General features: G+C 40.3%; 1 protein-coding gene across 2 annotated transcripts in view; it reads right to left on the reverse strand.

Moving 5' to 3' along the window:
• Positions 1-580: 580 nt before the first annotated feature.
• The window catches only part of ankrd11 (ankyrin repeat domain 11), a 252,845-nt gene continuing 232,990 nt past the window's right edge, over positions 581-20,435 (reverse strand). The window contains exons 8-14 of one of the 2 annotated variants that reach the window (XM_062033611.1): positions 17,530-17,677; positions 10,304-14,687; positions 7,578-10,224; positions 7,389-7,487; positions 7,070-7,213; positions 6,895-6,987; positions 581-3,760 (exon numbers count right to left, since the gene is read on the reverse strand). In XM_062033611.1, coding sequence (XP_061889595.1) covers positions 3,575-3,760; positions 6,895-6,987; positions 7,070-7,213; positions 7,389-7,487; positions 7,578-10,224; positions 10,304-14,687; positions 17,530-17,677 — 7,701 coding nt within the window. In that variant the 3' untranslated portion in view covers positions 581-3,574. Of the gene's footprint in view, positions 3,761-6,894; positions 6,988-7,069; positions 7,214-7,388; positions 7,488-7,577; positions 10,228-10,303; positions 14,688-17,529; positions 17,678-20,435 lie in introns of both variants that reach the window. The other variant, XM_062033603.1, reaches the window with a different exon arrangement.

Raw genomic sequence — 20,435 nt, forward strand, 5'->3', positions numbered from 1 at the left:
AGAAACAAGTCCATGTCAGAAAACCAACACATTTAGCTGAACTGCACCAATTTTGTCAAGAGTGGTCAAAAATTAAACCAGAAGCCTGTGGATGGCTACCAAAAGCACCTTATTGCAGTGAAACTTGCCAAGGGACATGTAACTAAATATTAACATTGCTGTATGTATACTTTTGACCCAGCACATTTGGTCACATTTTCAGTAGACCCATAATAAATTCATAAAAGAAGCAAACTTTAGAATGTTTTTTGGTGACCAACAAGTATGTGCTCCAATCACTCTATCACAAAAAAAATAAGAGTTGTAGAAATGATTGGAAACTCAAGACAGCCATGACTTTGTTCTTTACAAGTGTATGTAAACTTTTGATTACGACTGTATGACCTACATACTTTATGGAGTAGGTTTTTCTAGTCCTGTGACCATGGAAGTGGAATAAAAACATAACTGGAGGAGGACAACACACTTGATTTCATGTAATATTAATATTTAACCAATTTACCATAAAAGCATGATTTCTGACTGGCGGTCAGTTAGATCAGATGTAAGATAACATAAAAATAAAGCAAAAGAGCCAAAGTTGTAATATTTCAAAATTTTATTAACGAACATAATCTCTGAGGAACAACAGCAGTTCTCGCGCTCTCTGTACATGCAACGGTAGAAAATAACAATTTAGAATTTTTACTTTTAGTCTTTTTAACCCACCCATTCTCTCGCATGACTATTTTTTTTTTTTGGTCTTTTTTTTTTTTCTCTCCAGAAACTCCTCGACAACAGCTGAAAGTGGATTTTCTATGACAGCATTGACGACCAGCCCGCCCCTTAGCTGCTCCAACAATATGTACACAAACTACATTGTACAATTTAAAAAAATGTTACACGCCGCTCCTTCCCGATGGAACCCCAACATTCCACACAACTTTTCCACACGAGTACAAAGAAGAGGGTGCCCAAAAAAAAACAAAAAAAAAAGTCCTGGGAGGTTTTATTTACAACAGCTATTTACAGTATGTCTCTTTCACGCATTACAAGGAGGGAAATTTACACAGCCGAGACCAAACTTCAACCAGAACATACCACAGGTGTCAGAAGAAAAACAAAACAGAAAGAATAATAAATAGGTTATTTCTCACTTTAAAGAGTAGTTCTCCATGCTTTGTATTAGTCTTTTTTTTTTTATTAAAAAAAAAAAAAAAAAAAAAGCAAAGAAAAAGCTACAGTCTGGGTTTGAATTAAAAAAATAGACTAGGAAAAAAAAAAAGGCTTGAAATCGTGATACTATTTCATGGAAAAATAGCAATTATGTAAGAAAAACAATGCAAATTATGAGTGAATGTGAGGAGTAGAGGTAATATGTTGCTGACTCGGGTGGTGCCAAGTGCTCTACTGTGCATCTGGTGTGTGCGTGTGTGTGTGTGGAGAATAAACCTGATGTCGTCCATTGCTCGCGCTGAGACAAAGACCCGAGGTCACCATTTCAAGCCTTTGTGGTTGAAATCAAGGAAGGACTAGAAAACACAGAGGATGTCTTGTAAACAATAGTCAGGACAAGGTTTTACATTCTGCTTGATAAGCGACGTGATTGACATGCCAGCGGCGTTAGAACGCAAAACAACCAAGGAAGTAAAATACACAGCAACAACAACAACAAGTCCAAAAACAACAAGGTAAAAAGACAAAAGACAACCTTAATAATCGAGTGGAAGAAAACGAGACAAATTGAGAAGGTGACAAGCAGGCTGGCTATGGTTGGGTCCAAATATGAATGTGTGGCAGTTGTGTTACTTTATAAACTGTCGAGCCACACGGAACAACACAACAGTACGGAGGATACGGACGATCGGTGTTGGATAAAAAGCTAATTAATTGTGTTTAGGGGAAATAACAATATTGTTTAAAAAAAAAAAATCTTTAAGTAACTGGACTTGGACTCTTATTTTTGTATTATTAAAACCATCCCAATTTGGAAAAGAAAAAAAAAAAAAAAAAAAAGGCCACATTTTGGGAGTCCTCTGCCTCACTGGCACTACCACGTGGGGGTAGCGAGTGCAACAAGGTAACGGGAGCGATGACACAAAGTTGGAATGAAACTTCATTTTCAGAAAAATTTTTCTGGGGAAAACAAAACAAAAAAATATTAAAACATGAACTTGTATTTATGAATGACATCACTTATGTTTCCATTCAAACCGTATATATATATATATATATTTATATATATCTTTGTGACTTTGCCCGACAATTAGTACATTATTTTTTCACCCCTAAAAAGGCATTTTCTTGGTTTGACATGTGTCAGATATAATTGTGTGGTAAAGCAACGTTTAAATAATCCTCGTCTATTTCTGCTACATGTGTGGAAATATCGTGGAGTCCAGAAGTGGCCTATAGTCAGTTGTGATGATGCAATCGGCCGTTTCCAATACTGACAAGAATCGAGTACATGTTTGGCCCGCGGATATGAGGGAGGGAAAGTGCTGCCCAAAAGTGAACTGTACATAAAAAGATACTTTTTATTTATTTTCTGTTTTTTCTTTACACTTACTCGAGTGATATTACAGTACATAGGTTATTTACAACTGTGCAGTAATGTGTGGCAAAATAAATTATCTAGAAGGCAGCAAGAATACATTGTTAACGAATATAAAAACTGTACATCATTTACGGAATACAACTTTTTTCGGGTTTTTTTGATTTTTGTTTTTTTCTCCATTAAACTAATATTGGCTCTGTAGTGTTTCAAGTCACTTCCTCAGAAACAATGAAATGCCCAAGTAAAGAAATAGACAAAAACAAGATTTCTCTCCCCGTCAAAACCACATTCGTTATGTTTGTTTTCGTCTCGTTTGTCCCGTGGCGTCGAGTCCGATGCGTGGGTGGAGGACGGCGAGGCGGCCCGAGGACACTCCGGTCGGTCCTCAGGGGTCCACCTCGTGCCTCCTTCTGTTTTGCATGGCTGAGGGGCTGCCGAGTAGTCTCTCCCTCTAGGACTCGCAGCAGCCGTCGGCCTTACCTGCCGCAGTTCTGGCATCCGCCAGCGGCCGTTTTTTCGGTCTTGCTGGCTCCCAACACGTCCCGGCTCACCTGGAGCCAGCAGGGGGGGATTGGGAGGGGGTTCCTCTCCAGGTTCCTCCCTTGGCGTGGGGAGAGCTCCTCTTTGACACCCGCCAGGTGAGTCGTATGAAGCGAAGCCCAAAAAAAAATGAAAGCAGAAAATATATCTCTGTCCCCCGTCTCCGAGCACGGGGGAGTTTGTGGGCCTGAAAGCAAAAACTTTTTTTTGTTGTTGTTTTTTTTTTGCTTTGGATCAAAAAAGGAGTAAAAACTTTAGAGGATGAAAGTGCAAGTTGAGTATTTTCTCAGTAAAAACATGTCTCCTTCTTCAGGGAAGGGAACAAAGAGCAGGTTTTTTTCTTCTCTTTTTTCAAATCCGTACTCTTTTGCTATGTTTTCCTGTCTAAAGGCCCTTCTCGAACTTGCTAGCCCTTTCCGTTTTGTTCTGTCCGACAAAGTCTCTTTGAGAAGAAGGGATCGGGACAAAGTTTGCACTTTATCGCTGAGCCGAGAGGTGTCACGCCGGCAGCAGGACAAAGTCGTCGTTGACGTCCACCATTGGGACGTAGAAGGACGGCACTTCGTTGACACAAAGGGACTTATGTCCGGCGGGTTCCAGTTCCTGGACCTTCAACTGCCACTCCATCCTTTGTACCGCGTTGAGGGCCGCCGCCTCGTGCTGCTGCCGCATCAATAGACATGTCTGCCGCAGAGAGAAAGCTTTCCATTCATACATTTGTCTTTTACGTTCCATTTGTTCAATGTTCCTATGAAATAGTGATGGGTAAGTGACGCCTCGGTGAGCGTGTGGCACACTCACTGGCTGTGTTGACACTGCACTGGTACTGTGTTGCTGTTTCATAAGGGCACCACTAAAAAGTCACTACATTTAACCGGAAAAAAAAGTTGAACCCCTCTATTTGTGAATTTTTCAATGAACTATGCCCCCAAGTAGGGTTGTACGGTATACCAGTAATAGTTTGTTTTCATGTACAACTTTCTACGACTCTGCCACAGAAAGATGTGTTTTACGCCACTCCTTTAAATCTCATTTTGTCCACCAAATGTTTTATGCTGTGCGTGAAAAGGGTTGTAGTAGGGTTGTACGGCATACCAGTAATAGTTTGTTTTCATGTACAACTTTCTACGACGCTGCCACAGAAAGATGTGTTTTACGCCACTCCTTTAAATCTCGTTTTGTCCACCAAATGTTTTATGCTGTGCGTGAATGCACAAAGGTGAGCTTTGTTGATGTTATTGACTTGTGTGGAGTGCTAATCAGACATATTTGGTCAGAGCATGACTGCAAGCTAATCGATGCTAACATGCTATTTAGGCTAGCTGTACACTGCAAAAACTGAAATCTAAGTAAGATTAAATATCTCAAATAAAGGTGATATTTGCTTATTTTCTGTCTGATAAGATAATTCTTCTCTCTAAGCAGATTTTATGTTCCAGTGTTTTACTTGTTTTAAGGGTTTTGGTCCGAAATGATCCCAGTAAGATATTACAGCTTGTTGCTGAGATTTTATGACCTACCTGTATATTGAGTAAAACATGCTTGAAACTAGAATATCAACTGTTGCAAAGCTGTGTCATTAACACTCACAAGTATTAAACTACTTTTTTAAAGTAATAATTTCTTACTTAAAGCATGAAAAAAAAAATCATGATGCCGAGCGCATATCATTATGTCAAGATAATGGCACTAGCATTTACTTAATTTAAGAATATTTTTCAACATATTGAGCAAAAAGGTCTCTTTTTTTCTACCAAGAAAAGTGCACTTGTTATTAGTGGGAATATACTTATTTTAAGGTATTTTTGGGTTCATTGAGGTTAGCTAATTTTACTTGTTTTGGAAAGTCTTGACAAGCTGAATTTTCTTGTTCTATTGGAAAATCATTTTGCTTAGTTCAAATAAAATACCCCTCATTTTTGTATTTTTTTTCTCTCGTTTTTGAACACTGACTTTTTTCAGTGTATGTACATATTGCATTATTTTGTAGGTATATTTGAGCTCATTTAATTACCTTTACTCATGTCCTCTGTGTATTTAATTTAAATTTGCATGTCTCATGACACATTATCTGTATGTAATATTGGCTGCATTTCTGATAGTTGTTTGTGTGCCATGTTGTTCCAGACCACAGCAAATGTTACCCAGCTTGCAAAGATTGTAATAAATCCATTAAAAGAAGACAGCCTGTCGTTTCACTAATGTTTTCCAATGTTGTAAAAATGCGTAGAATAAATATTACATTTCAGCATGTCTGTCAACTAAGATTTGTGTCAGCCTGCGACACATAGTCATTTCGATAGTAGGCTAATATAGACACTTACATCATATCATGTGTTGCCTTCATTATAACACCTAAAACAAGGGTGTCGAAGTCGTTTTCATTGGGGGCCACATCACCGTTATGGCTGCCCTCAGAGGGCCACTTGTAACAGTGAATAATATATACATTTTAAATTGCTTGATTACATAGTATTTATTGTTATATATTTTTACGTACACTGTAAGAAAAGCATGTAGATTTTAGAATATAGTTTAGCTGCCGAAAATGTGCCCATAAAATGTACCATGTTTTTTACAATGTATACTGTAAATGTAAATGGGAAAACAGTACCACTGTTTTACTGTAAAATCTACGGTCGTTGTTTTTACGATGTATTCCTTTAAATGGAAAAACAATGTTACACATTTCTTTGTTTCGTGTTTTTACGGTAAAATTCAGGCAACAGTTTTTACTGAAAAATTATTTTTACATTGTACAATTTGATGGATGAGTTGCTTCAAAATCATGAGTCATGCAGATATTCAAGTACTTATTTTGATGTTTGGAATGTGCAATAATATCATATTTGTTGCAATATTAGATTAAGTTTAAAATATATGAAATTGCATAGAGTACCGTATTTTTCGGAGTATAAGTCGCTCCGGAATATAAGTCGCACCGGCCGAAAAAGTATAATAAAGAAGGAAAAAAACATATATAAGTTGCACTGGAGTATAAGTCGCATTTTTTTGGGGAAATTTATTTGAAAAAACCCAACACCAAGAATAGACATTTGAAAGGCAATTTAGAATAAATAAAGAATAGTGAACAACAGGCTGAATAAGTGTACGTTATATGACACATAAATAACCAACTGAGAACGTGCCTGGTATGTTAACGTAACATATTATGGTAAGAGTCATTCAAATAACTATAACATATAGAACATGCTATACGTTTACCAAACAATCTGTCACTCCTAATCGCTAAATCCCATGAAATCTTATACGTCTAGTCTCTTACGTGAATGAACTAAATAATATAATTTGATATTTTACGGTAATGTGTTAATAATTTCACACATAAGTCGCTCCTGAGTATAAGTCGCACCCCCCGCCAAACTATGAAAAAAAACTGACTTATAGTCCGAAAAATACGGTATTTGTATTTTTTTTTCTGTCAAAATAGAAAGTTGACTACATTGAGAAACAAATAGATGCATGGTAATTCCCGGCCTTTGTGGGCCACGTAAAATGAGGTGGCAGGGAAGATATGGCCCCAAGGCCTTGAGTTTGACACGTGACCTAATATAAGGCTCTTAATTTTTTGCGGCTCCAAACAGATTTTATCTTTTTTTTTTTTTGGTCCAATATGGCTCTTTCAATGTTTTGGGTTGCCAACCCCTAGTTTAAGGTGAGAAGTTGCACACTATAGTTGTAAATGTAGAGTCCGTTATGGGGTAGTAGACTGACTAAATCACGCACAGACTGAGGTGTCATTTATCCATCACTAATGGCGACAATAAAGCACAGAGTAACATCCGGTCACATTTTACCTTCATTCGGTCGTATTTATCATCTACATCCTGGATCCAGGAGATGAATTGTCGCGCGTTGAAGCGGTCTCTCACCGATTTGTTCTCATCACCCTGACAAAAACCACCACGTTATAAACAAGGTCAAGTCAAAGAGAAAAAAAAATTAGATCTTGGGCACAGATATAAGTCCTACCTGGCTCTCTGATGGCATATTGTAGACTTCAGAGTCCAAAAGCATGGTGCAGGCACTAAATGGCACAGCCTGATTGGCTATTGTCCTTGCAGCTCTGCAGTGGACTCTTAACACTTCCTGCTCACATGAGACAATGAGCTTCTCCTGTGAACATGATGCAAAACATTTTTTAAAAATGACTGCATTTCTGTCAAGTGTCTTTGATCTCCCACCTACGATTCCCTGTGTGTAGTTTCGACTGGTTTAGTCTTTTGTGAACAGTGAGGAAAACCCAGAACCTTGTGTCAAAACCCAGTGTCAAAACCAGTGCATTCCTTACCCGCTCTATGCTGTGCTGCAACCGAAGCTTTCCTCTCACTGCCTCCTGTTGTCTGAAGAGCTCTTTCAGGGGTTCTGACAATGATGGCGGTGGAGCAATCTGTTAAAAACAACATTTAAATTCTTACTATTTCTTGATTTCTCCAACAAGATACCAATGTGACCTCTGAAATGGGCTGATTTAACGTACCACTGGTATATGAAGTTTGCTAAGGGGCTTCCCATCCAGCAGATAGGAGCCCGTGTAGGTCACGTACTCAGCATAGCACTGTGGGGCCTGCGGGGTGATGTAGCACAAGATTTTCCGCTTTTCCTCGATCTTCTTCCTTATCTGTAGATACTCGAAGTAAGGGTTGGAACGGTCGCTGTGGTAAGGCTCAATGTCATCCAACTTGATGGCATTGACTACCACAGCCAAAGTCTGCTGAATCATTTCCCTGGTCTGCTGCATGGCCGTGTTCACCAGCTGGACTTGCACCTGCTGCCCAGTCGAACGAGGGAACTTCCTTTTACGTGGGAGCTGTGTCTGTGAATCATCTTCATCTACAGGAAAAGGACGGCCTTTAGTTGATTTGCTCAGAACCACTGTAGGAGATGTGGTTACAGAACTCTGTACAGATAAAGTCGTTGTTGGATTGGATGCAGTAGATGAGACGATCAGCAAAGAGTCTTTGTCCTTCTTCGGCGTTGAAAAGGCCGACACTGACGTGGGAGTTGGTATTCTGGTAGGAATAGCATGAATGCTCACTGTTGGATTAATGGTTACAGGCGGGGAATTTGTTGACGTTATGATTGAGGAAGTAACAACAGCAGAGGGATTGTTTTTGGCCCGATTCCGCGTTATCCTCTGAGGGATTTCATCAGCCTTTTTGGGAATATCTGTGGACACTGCGCTCTGGGGAACTGGGGTCAGCTTGGGTGTCATCTCTGGAGGCTCTGAAGGTTCCACTGAACTGGGAAGGGCATCAGCTACAGGGATCAGAGGTACAGGACTGGAAGATATAGACTCTGCTATGAGCTCAGTTGTGTCCTCTTGTCTCACCTCTGACTTCTCAAGAGACATATGGTCTGGTGCCAACTGTAAAGACTCAGCTATGGAGTGAATCTGTAAGTGATGTAGCTGGTTGGCCTCTGATTTCAAGGATGTATACAATATAGTGGGATCAGACTCATCAGGTACTCCATATGGTCTCTTATTGTCCAACATGAGGCTCTGTTGTGTAAAAGCCAACGGGCTACTGACAGGAACACTCTGAGGCTCAGAGTCTAACTCTTGCTGGAAGTTGGTGTGTGATGACGGTACAACCAAGTCTTGTCCAGTAGGTTCCAACAGCATTTGGTCTTCAGAAGGACATGTTTTTGCAAGACTAAAAGGGTCCACCTCTATCAAGTCTGGATCCTCAACATCTGCAATCGTATGTCTAATGTGTGATGGTGCGTTCTTGTTAAGGTCAGAAAACTCAGTGTCTCGATGCTCCGCTTCTTCTGACTTCTCTGGGATTGGGAGGTCAGGCAAGGAGAATGGTCCCAGGTCATCTAGCTCATCTGCATCAGTGGAGAATGGGTCTGCCCATGGCACAACTGGCTCAGGACCAACCGCAGGTGTCATGTGACCGTCAGTGGTAGCACCAAAAGTATGTGTGCTGTGTCTGCCATCAGGTTCTTCACATGCGACCTCTGTGTCCATCTGGTTATTAACCTCCATATTAGGTTTGTTACAGTCCTGGAAAAAAGACTCAAGTCTAGTAGAGGATGAAGACGTGTTTAAATAACTGGGTTCTTCATCCAGCGCAGTGTCAGGCCTCTCCGGAGATGGAATGTCAGCCACAGCCTCCTTCTGCTCATCAAAATCCTCAGGTTCTTCTTCCTTGTGCCACCTATTCCAGGTTGCATAAGGAGGAGTTCCAGACGGGTGTCCAGGCAAGTGCTGCATATCATTGTCTGAATGAGAATAAGGACTAGTTATTTTGGAGACGGCAGCCTCTATCTCCCCATATGTCCGGTGTGGAGATTTAAGGTCCACGTCAGCATTCCAACTCATGCTTTGATCATAACAGTTTTCTCCAAGGCTGGGTTCGGGATGTGGTGGAGTCAGTTGGTGGACCTCAGGATCTTGCCGTTCTGGAGACTCAGCATGCCAGCTCTTTCTCAAAGGGTCCTCAACTTGAGTGGAAAAGGAACATATTTCCTGTGTTTGCTCTGTCTCATCTACAGCACAATGATCTTCATCAGTTCTTTCATCTAAATCAAGGTATTCACCCTCATCTTCCTCTTCATCTTCTTCATCCCTTTCCTCTGCAACAGAGGGGAGATCTGAGAGGACTAGGTTAGGTTCACTGTGATGGGGTTCAGATATGTCGTCTATGTCAAGTGGTGGCAATGCGGCAGGAGCTGGCGTTGGTGGTGCAGCAATGTCGAAGCAAGGCTCCTGCGGATCCGGCCTGTGAACCGGTGTAGATGGTTTGGGCAAAAAACTGTTGTAAACACTATCAGGAAGATGATCATTGCTTTCAATGCAAGGTAGAGTCGGTGTTGCCATATCTGAGACCGGGTGACTTAGTTCCTGTCGGGGTGACAACAACCTAATTGGAGAGAAAAAGGGCGAGGACAAGCTTTCTAGACGGTTTATAGATTTATCTTCTAGACTTAGTGTAGCAGCAATAGGCTCGAATTCAGCTGATGGATCACAATGCTGCCGAAGAAACTTGTCAGCCTCCGCTTTGAACTCATCTTCCAGAGGCCTGCGTACATCGGAGGTCGCAGAACGACCTATAAGTGGCAACTGGAGGTTCTTTGCAGGGGTAGGACACGTGCCTTCCTGAAAACTCTGGGAGTACCTGCTGGTGGAAAACAGAAAGACCATACATTAGAAAATAGTCAAGGTTGAAAAAAAGTAAATTGATGAGGACAAAATACCTTTCAAAGAAAGACGGCGAGCAAGCGTTCATGGACATAGTCATAGCTGAGGAGTTCTGGCAGTCCAGTCCATCGAGCATGATATCAGGGTAATCTTCTGCACTACAAGATGGGGTCCGTGGAGTCTGCATTACTTCCTCATAACTGGGGCAGGAGATGACAGATGTTGGTGTGGGGACACCAGTCGGCCTATTCTGTTCTGACCTGGGAGAAGCTGGGAGGTTCTCTTTGACTTGATGGCCTGCCAGCCAGTCTTTTGAATTTTGACTTTCTAATGATGGTTGGAACTTCCTACTCGGGGACATCATTTGATCTGGTTGACCTATGTCCTTCAGCTTCTTCTCTTTGAGACCGGACTCCAGACCGCTTGATTTCTTTGAGGAAAGCTCTGCGCGGTTCTTGCGCATTTCTTCCGTGGATTTGGCTTTGTCCTTGAGTTTAGGGTCTCCGGACTTGGGTCTCAGCTTCTCCATTTGTTTCATTCTTTCTTTATGTCTCTTGTGACGCTCTTCAATTTCTTGATCTTTTGAACTCAACATCTGACCAAAACTGGTCATTTGATAATCACCATCCACCAAGAGTTTTTCACGTGGGCGATTATCTTTGCGTCCTGTGTCTTTGGACAGATTGAGCTTTTCATTTTCATCTTTAGTCTTTGATTTATTGTGGTCTAATCTGTTGTCTTTCTCCAGTATGTCTCGGTTCCTCTCTTTTTTAATATCCGATTTAGGGCTCTCTTCTTTTGATTTGTCTTTAAGAACGGTGATCTGAGGGCTATCTTTTAATCCCAACTTGATGTCTTCTTTGGAGTGCTTCGATGTACCAAAGCCATCAATATGCTTGTTCCTTTCCTCCTTGATTTTATGTTTCTCCTTCTTCTTTTTGTCCTTAATTCGATCACTGATTACACTAGTAGCTTTATCCTTTTTGGACATCTCTTTTTCGAATTCCAATGTTTTATCAAAATCATCTTCGCCATCTCCTTTGCCGCCGTATGGAAATGTGTACGGATCAGCCTCTAAGGGCATTGGCTCTTTGTCAAAAGGTAAGCTTTCTCTCCGACCGTACAGTTCTCTGATTTCCTCCGTTTTGTCACGTTTGTCTCCTTTGTCCTTCTTGACCTTTTCTTTATCTTTGTCATGGCTTTTTTTGGAAGAAGAAGAGGAGGAATGCCGATGTCTTTCTTTCTCTCTGAACTTATCCTGAGGTGTGACTATAGAAAGAGAGTCCCTCCTGTCTTCAGAGACATCTGTAAGGCTGATTGAGTCATAGTAGCTTGTGAGGATGGGTTCATGACCCCGGTCAGTGAAACTATCAGATGAAATTTCACTGTTCTTGTCATTGGAATCATCCCTGTAATCATTCATTGCTTCTTCTTCCAATTTTTCGAGGAGGGATTTTTCATTCTCACTGCCTTTTGATGGTTTTCTTTCCTTGGAATTGTCCATCTTGTCTTTATATTTACTTTTCGTTTTCTCCTCGCTGTTATCTCTCTTGTCCAACATCTTCTGCTTATTTTTCTTCTCTTGGTTTGAGTCTACTGACATCCTGTCTTTTCTGTCCTTGTGTTTGATGTCAACAGAATCTTTCTTGTCTTTGTTGTGTTTCTCTAGGGAGCCTTTCCGCTCTTTGCCCATGTCAAATGAGGCTTTTTCTTTCTTTTTCTCTTTATGGTCTTTGTCTTTGGACTTCTCTGCATTATGTTTAGACTCCGAGGACATTTTCCTAATTTTTTCTGATGGGAAGTGATCCAGCTCATCAAGATCAGGTGTTGAGTCCTTTCTGATGGAGTCAGCCATAAGAGAAACACCGCCATTGTAACTGTCCTCGTCATCACTTTCATCAGTAAAAATGTCAGCTATCTTGAACCATGTTTTCTCTCGTATTTTCTCGGCTTTCTTCACCTCGAGGAAATCCTTCTCTCTGTCGGTATGTTTGTCCAGGGACACTTTGTCTTTCTTTTCCTTGGTCTGTTCTGATGACATCTTACGATCTTTGCCATGAGATTCTTTGTGCTTGTCTTTTGCTCCCTCTTTTTTGTCTTTGGCCGTCCGATCAATGTCCTTTTCCTTGACAGTCTTTTCTGCAGAGTTTTTGTCATTCTTGTCCTTTTCCTGATCCGCACCTCTGTCTTTTACTTTGTGCTTCTCTGCTTTTGTTTTCTCACGTTTTTCCGTTGCCTCAAGCTTCTTTTCCTTCTCCTTACCAGAATGATTTCTTTCTCGGATGTCACAAGGTTTGCCAACGGGGTCCATGTCTTTAAAGAAAGTGTCATTTCCATATTCCTCTCGAATTGACTCTTGCTTGATTTTGATGTCTTTCCTTTCCTTTGTGAAGTCATAGGAGTCTTTGCGGTCTCGACTGTTCTCCAGAGGATCCTTTTCTTTTTTGTCTTTAACTATTTCTGTGGATTCTTTCCGCTTCTTTTCTTTTTCAATTGTATGACCGGAGTTTAATTTTTGTTTATCTGACCAGTCCTTCTTCTTTTCTGAAGAATCTTTGTCTTTCTTTTTTGACGTGACATCTTTCTCTGGTCTTTTCTCACTATGATCAGATTTCTTGTCTTTCACCTTGTTGTCTTTCCTGCGCGTCTCTTCCTTGACAGTTTCAACAATGAGTTTCACAGAATTATTGGCTTTGTATTCCTTGTACTCTTTGACAGGAGCATCCCAGCTGTCTTCTCCAGAGAGGGAAGAGTCTGAAGACATCTCTGAGCCCCACCTGTCATGATGGTCATCTGAGGCGCTGAGCTTGGTGTCATCCAGGTTGAGGAAACGGTTGTTGACGTCATAGCTTTCGTACTCTGACTCGTCCTTCTGAACTTTGTCCTTTTTAAATTTCTCCTCCTTGGTGGTCTTCTCCTTGTCAACTTTGAGATGTTTCTCCTCTTTCTGCTCACCTTTTTTATCGGCTTTTGATTTCTCCTTAGACTTCTTCTTTTTTTCCTCTTTATGAGCTTTTAGTTTATCCTCCTTGGGCTTTTCCTTGACATTTCGATCTTTTTCAGATTTCAAAGGTTTTTCTCGCTCGTCTTTGTTTGTCTTGTCCTTGGTGGAGTCCTTGATTTTCTTATTTTTCTCCTTTTCTACGGTTCTGTGCAAGTCTTTGCCCAACGACCAGTCTTTTTCTTCTGACTTGTTTTTCGAGAGCCTTTCTTCCTTTTTTGAATGGTCTTTTTCATGTTTTGATAACTTGATCTTGCCTTCAGCTGCTGATTCTGAATCCACAATTACAGACTTTTGCCTCGAGTCATCAAAATCAAAAGAGTAGCTTTTGACAAATTTTTCATTCATGTCTTGATTAAGCACGAGACTCGGCGCTTTATCCTTTTCTTTGCTTTTGTGCTTGTGCTTCACTTTATGCTTCTTGACCACTTTACCATCTACATCAGTTTTGGAAGCCGTACTGTCTGCATTTTTGTAGAGGTCTGAATTTTTCTTGTCCACTGCATTATTGTGTACGTTGTTGTTCTTCTTTTTACTCTCTTGTCCTTTCCTCTTAATTTGCTTTATTGACTCAACACTGGAGTCGGCAGAGGAGTAGTCAGACTCACTGGAAGGTCTTGTTCTTACAGAATCCGAGAGAGAACTAACGTCAGACCACGTTGGAGACGACACAGTTTTCCAGCCGTCTGTCCGCCACTGCTTTGGGTGCTGTTCCGCTAACGACGGTGCTTGTTTTTGAGAGTTCAGGTTTCCATGCGAGGACGACGACGACACATTGAAGCCAGTGGGTTCTTTCATATTCATAGAAGAGTCCTTTATGCTGTTTGTGCCTTTATCGTCTTCACTCTCCATATCGCCACAATCAGAGTCAGACGTACAAAATTTGTCGTTGACTTTACCGAACCGGACTTCTTTGCTAACATTGTTTTTGTTCTCCTTCTTTCTCTTCTTTTTTACCTTATTCTTGTCTTTTAGTTGTTTGGAGCTCAGATTTCCAGAGTCTCTCGTCTTGGTATTTGTTTGTAAGACCTGTTGTCGTGGGGTAGGCGCCGGCGTGAAACACAGCGTCCTGTCATCTTCATCTGAACTGTTACTGTCCGAGATGATACGCCTGACGGTTTTCTTTGGTGTGAGCGAGTTGCTTTTGGAATAGGTTTTAACCTCCATCTTGGGTATGGCGATTAAGCTGTTGGCCTTGGGGACCGTTTCCTTACGGAAGTCTTTTTTCAAGAGGTGCTTATCGTCCACAGGCGGGACTCGCTCCTCCTCATCATCCTCGTCAAATTCGTATTCATCTTTGACGGGTGTGACAGCGCATTTAGGAGGGTCTATTGTTTTCCCTTTTAACTTCAAACCCTTCTCAAACTCTGAGTCCGTGTTATTGCCATCAACAGAGCTAGATGGGGCGAACGAGGGAGCGTCTTCTTCTTCTGAAGATTCTGTGGGGAGGCAAAGTTGAAACAGGTTAGAGAAATAGGTATACATAATCGACATACTAGTGTTGTCCCGATACCAATATGTTGGTACCGGTACTAAAATTATTTCGATACTTTTCTAAATAAAGGGGACCACAAAAAATTGCATTATTGGCTTTAACAAAAAATCTTAGGGTACATTAAACATATGTTTCTTATTTCAAGTTTGTCCTTAAATAAAATTGTGAACATACAAGACAACTTGTCTTTTAGTAGTAAGTAAGCAAACAAAGGCTCCTAATTAGACTGCTGACATATGCAGTAACATATTGTGTCATTTTCCATTCTATTATTTTGTCAAAATTATTAAGGACAAGTGGTAGAAAATTAATGATTCATCTACTTGTTAATTTACTGTTATTATCTGGTTACCTTCTCTTTTAACATGGTCTATCTACACTTCTGTTCAAATATAATAACCACTTATTCTTCCGTTGTTTGGAGGCTTTACATTAGTTTTGGATGATACCACTAATTTGGGTATCAATCCGATACCAAGAAGATACATTTCAGAGGCGGTATAGTACCGAATATGATTCATTAGTATTGCGGTACTATACTAATACCGGTATACCATACAACCCTACGACATAGTACAGTGGAACCTCGATTTATGAATTTTTAGATTGAGTTAAAAATGCCTCTGTGTGCAAACCTTGTCTCTCTGTAAAAACGGTTCATTCATTCATTCATTTTGTATCACGCCTGCAGGTAAAAAGCAGGGCACAGCATTTTTGGGGAGGCGGAGTCCTCCACGTCCCTTTCTGCGCAGTTTACTACTATAGTAGTTACTTCTCAGCGCTTCAGCATGTGTTCCTTTTCTGTGGTTTTTCGCCTTTTGACAAGTTTTGTCCATTTTGATAACTCAGTACGAGTACCAAAAAGACAAGAGCGTGGGAATCGCTTTGGGGTTAAAACAAAAAACTATTTGAGAGGAATTCATTAATGGCGCTCGCAGGCACGGAAGAATCGACAAAGCAGGCTTTGTACCGCAGCTAGTTTTAATTGTGATGAGACCGGACTTACCTGGAGAAAAACGCCAAGCAGACTTATTCCACAGCGGTGGGGAAAAGCTATCTCTCGATCAGCAGCGCCTCTTTCAAGCACGCGCATACACACGGCCCTCCTCCGAACCCTCTGTCTGCTTTTTTCTCGTCAGTTCCTCCTTTTGCTTTTTTCTCGTCAGTTCCTCCTTTGCCAGTGTTAATGGAAGTGGATTTTACGTTTTGAAATGTTTATTATTGTAGCAACATTGTTGTTGTGATTACTGATTGCTTGTGAGGGCGCCAAAGGGACTTCTGTGTGTGCGCGCGTGTTGGCAGAACAGCGCACACAACACAGTTCAGCCGGTTAATAGAGAGAACGTTGATCCATCACCCCCTTGTTAAGTTTGTTTAGTATAAAGTATAGCACTTTATGTTCTGTTCAAAGTGTACAAACCTCCACTAATATGACGACTTTTTTCGGGACTAGGGTTGTCTCGATATTAACATTTTGGTACCGGTACAAAAATGTATTTCGATACTTTGATACTTTTCTAAATAAAGGGGACCAAAAAATGGCATTATTGGCTTTATTTTAACAAAAAAATCTAACGGTACGTTAAAAATATTTTTTTTATTGCAATTGAAGAACAATTTTGTCCTTAAATAAAATAGTGAACATACTAGACAACTTGTATTTTAGTAGTAAGTAAGCAAACAAAGGCTACTAATTTGTCTGCTGACGTATGCAGTAACATATTGTGTGATTTATCATTCTATTATTTTGTCAACATTATAAAAGACAAGCAGTAAAAATTGATTATTAATCTATTTGTTCATTTACTGTTAATATCTGGTTATTTTGTCTTTTAACATGTTCTATCTACACTTCTGTTAAAATGTAATAATCACTTATTCTTCTGTTTGGATGCTTTACATTAGTTTTGGATGATACCACAAATATAGGTATTGATCCGATACCAAGTAGTTACAGGATCATACATTGGTCGTAATTTAAGTTCTCATGTGTCCAGGGACGTATTTCCTGAGTTTATGAATATAATGTGATTTAAAAAAAGAAAAAAGATTTTGTGACAATAAAAAATATTGATGTAATCATAGTAATATCGACTGGATACGGTCTTGTACTTGGTATCATTACAGTGGATGTCACCCACGGCATTTGTTTACATTGTGATGCTGGTGAGCTATTGTATCCTCCTACGGTGTGTAGTGAGAAACTCACTTGATTCGTTGCCATGGAGGTTAGGATTAGTGATTTAGAAGTAGCTAAAACACTGCAGATTGCGGATGGACATTAGCCGCTAATTAACTAGCCATGTTTTAAAGCACCTCTTCCTGAGGGTGTTTCAGTGTTATAACTTCACCTTTATTGTTAGTTTTTAAGCCAAAATGCATCCGTTCTTTCGTTTCTGTCTACACACTGTCTGCTTGTAAGTACTCTGTGATTGTGCGCTGCCGAACACGCTCCTCTGCTCGTAAACCCAGCAATGTCACACCACGACGGCGCGCCGTCATGCCTGTAAAAGAAAATTTGGCGAACCGGTACTTTTCAAACAAGAGTATAGTACCATTTTTGATTCATTAGTACCGCGATACTATACTAGTACCGGTATAACGTACAACCCTAGTCGAGACTGGAAGCCATTACTCATATTTACGTTGATTCTTATGGTGAAATTTGCTTTATTATGAACTTTATGAACTTTTGCATTTACAAACCCTGTTCAATAACCAATTAGCTAAATAAATGAAGGTTCCAGTGTATTAAGATTGGTCATGGCTCATATTAAACTACGTACCTGACGAGCTTTCTTCACTTGAGGTGTACGTGCCCTTCCCCAGCAACAAATTCAGCATAGTTGGAGAGTTGGCAACATTCAAAGGCGTTTCCCCTCTTCTGTTGCTTTGACGTGGGTCCCCCCCATACCGTAAAAGTAGCTTTACCACCTGAAAGACAGAAATGGGACAGAGTCAAAAAAGTGTTACTACAAAACCCAAAACCAGTGAAGTTGGCACGTTGTGTAAATGGTAAATAAAAACGGAATATAATGATTTGCAAATCCTTTTCAACTTATATTCAGTTGAATAGACTGCAAAGACAAGATACTTAACCTTCGAACTGTAAAACTTTGTTATTTTTTGCAAATATTAGCTCATTTGGAATTTGATGTCTGCAACAAGTTTCAAAAAAGCTGGCACAAGTGGCAAAAAAGACTGAGGAAGTTGAGGAATGCTCATCAAACACTTATTTGGAACATCCCACAGGTGAACAGGCTAATTGGGAACAGGTGGGTGCCATGATTGGGTATAAAATCAGCTTCCATTAAATGCTCAGTCATTCACAAACAAGGATGGGGCGAGGGTCACCACTTTGTGAACGAATGCGTGAGCAAATTGTCCAACAGTTTAAGAACAACATTTCTCAACCAGCTATTGAAAGGAATTTAGGGATTTCACCATTTAAGGTCAGTAATATCATCGAAAGGTTCTGGAGAAATCACTGCACGTAAGCGATGATATTACGGACCTTCCATCCCTCAGGCGGTACTGCATCAAAAAGCGACATCAGTGTGTAAAGGATATGTGAGAGTTTGACATCCCACTGTCACTGTTTGACCTTGGACTTCCTTGCAAACATTTGTAAGGAAGCACAACTTGGGCAAACATTCAATCTTTTTGAGTCAGTGAAAAGTAGTGATGGGTCCGGCAACACCGATGCATCGGCGCATGCGTCGAGCTCATAGAGCAAAACCCTGTGTCGGTGCGCGTACCGCTTTTAGAAAGTCACGTGACCGATCATTAGGGATGATACTCGAAACCGGTTTTCCTGGTTGTTCGATAAGAAAAGAACCGAGTCCTCGGACTCGAATCCCTTTTTGAGAACCGGTACCCGTTATCGAGACCACTATAGTAAAGAAAAAGAGTTGGTTCTTTATTCGAATCACTTGGAACGAATCCCGTCCCGACAAGAAATGCCCCGTGTGACATCACAAGAAGTGAGGTCACGTAGCTCAGTCATTTGTCACGGTGGGGTGCAGCGTGCTGCGGTTCGTTCCCGGGACGCAAAACTGACGGCTCCGGACGAAAGCGCGCAGGTAGGAGATGATTTATTTCTCATAAATCATACACATTACAACAGACGAAACAAAAGGAAAGTGTGCCGTTCGCACGAGAAGCTAAAGCAAAAACTTACTTAGCACAGGAATACTAGAAGCTAAGGTAACTTTAGCACAGGAATTATGAGCTCGAAAACCAGAATGCCAACGTAACTGTTGCAAATGCAAACAATGAAGCCACGACGAGTGACCGGAAAAGGCAGGCTTAAATAGAGTCTCTGATGAGCAACAGGTGCGCGTACAAGGCAGGTGAAAATCATAAGTAACCATGGTGACTAAAACAAACCCCCGAAGTGCACAAAACAACTAAGGAAGTCCAAAATTAACAGAACATAACTAAACAAAATATGATCAGACCACATCATAATACATCACAGTTTCATATCATTTCACTTTACAGGAGTAGGAAGAAGTAAAACTTATTTAATCCTTCCCCTTTCCCACTTCATACAAATATATACATCATTTACTGACCTTTTTATAATAAAATATCTGTGAATTAGTATATACAACAGTTTTGTAATATGTAATTAATTCAGTCATTATTAATATACTGAGATGAATAATATCTTATTTTCGATAATTCTTCTTCTTTGTACTTTGTAAGCACTATTCATTTGAACAACCTCTTAAAGTGGATCATATCAGTACAATGTTTAACTTCTTTACTTAATCCATTCCATCATTTAATTCCACATCATTTTAGCTGTTTGCAATTTTACCAAATCAACGAACTTTAATATTTTTGACTCAATAAAAAAAGTGTCTGTATGTTCTCTATATCCAACATTATGTATCAATCTAATTACATTTTTTTGTAACACGGTTAACGAATGTAGTGCACATTTGTAGTTATTTCCCCACATTTCTGCACAATAACTCAGATATGGTAATACTATAGTAGCGAGCAGTAGAGAATGTGAAGTGATTTGTTAAACCAAATATTGTGTTTTTTTCCATCTACAACAACCTATCTGGACTCGATAAGAGAATCGATAAGGAATCGGTTCGATAAGAGGATTCGATAATAGGCTCGAACTCGATAATTTCTTATCAAACATCATCCCTACCGATCATGAGCTGTTTGTCACGTGACCGATACGCGAACTGTGTCGAACTGACGCCTGCGCGCCAAACTGTGTTTATAAGGAAGCGCATCTGTCAACGAGATGCTGCTGCTAACAGAATCGCCGCACTTCTGTCGTTGGTCATTTGTAATTTATCGTCGAAAGATTTCCGCAGTGTGGGAATATTTTGATCATATATCGGGAAAAAAAGGTATTTGTGTTCATTTCCTTGTCGTTTCATCCTGTTCTCTCAAAGTTTCCACTTGATCTATTAGAATTCAAAATCTCTTCAAAATGATTCTTAGTTTACTATTCATATTATATGCAGGTTAAATGTCGCATTTGTACGACAGAATTGTCGTACATTAACAAATCCACCTCCTCAATGCTGAGGCATTATAGGGCCAGGCATGAACATGAAGTTCCAGAGACACCCAGGATAAACTCAGGTATACAGCCATTCTACAACTTACTCACTTTCTTTTTTGATAATTAATTCTGTGAGCGGGTCTTTTCTACAGC

The sequence above is a fragment of the Entelurus aequoreus genome, linkage group LG02 (genome assembly GCF_033978785.1).
Source record: "Entelurus aequoreus isolate RoL-2023_Sb linkage group LG02, RoL_Eaeq_v1.1, whole genome shotgun sequence".
Taxonomy (NCBI): Eukaryota; Metazoa; Chordata; class Actinopteri; order Syngnathiformes; family Syngnathidae; genus Entelurus; species Entelurus aequoreus.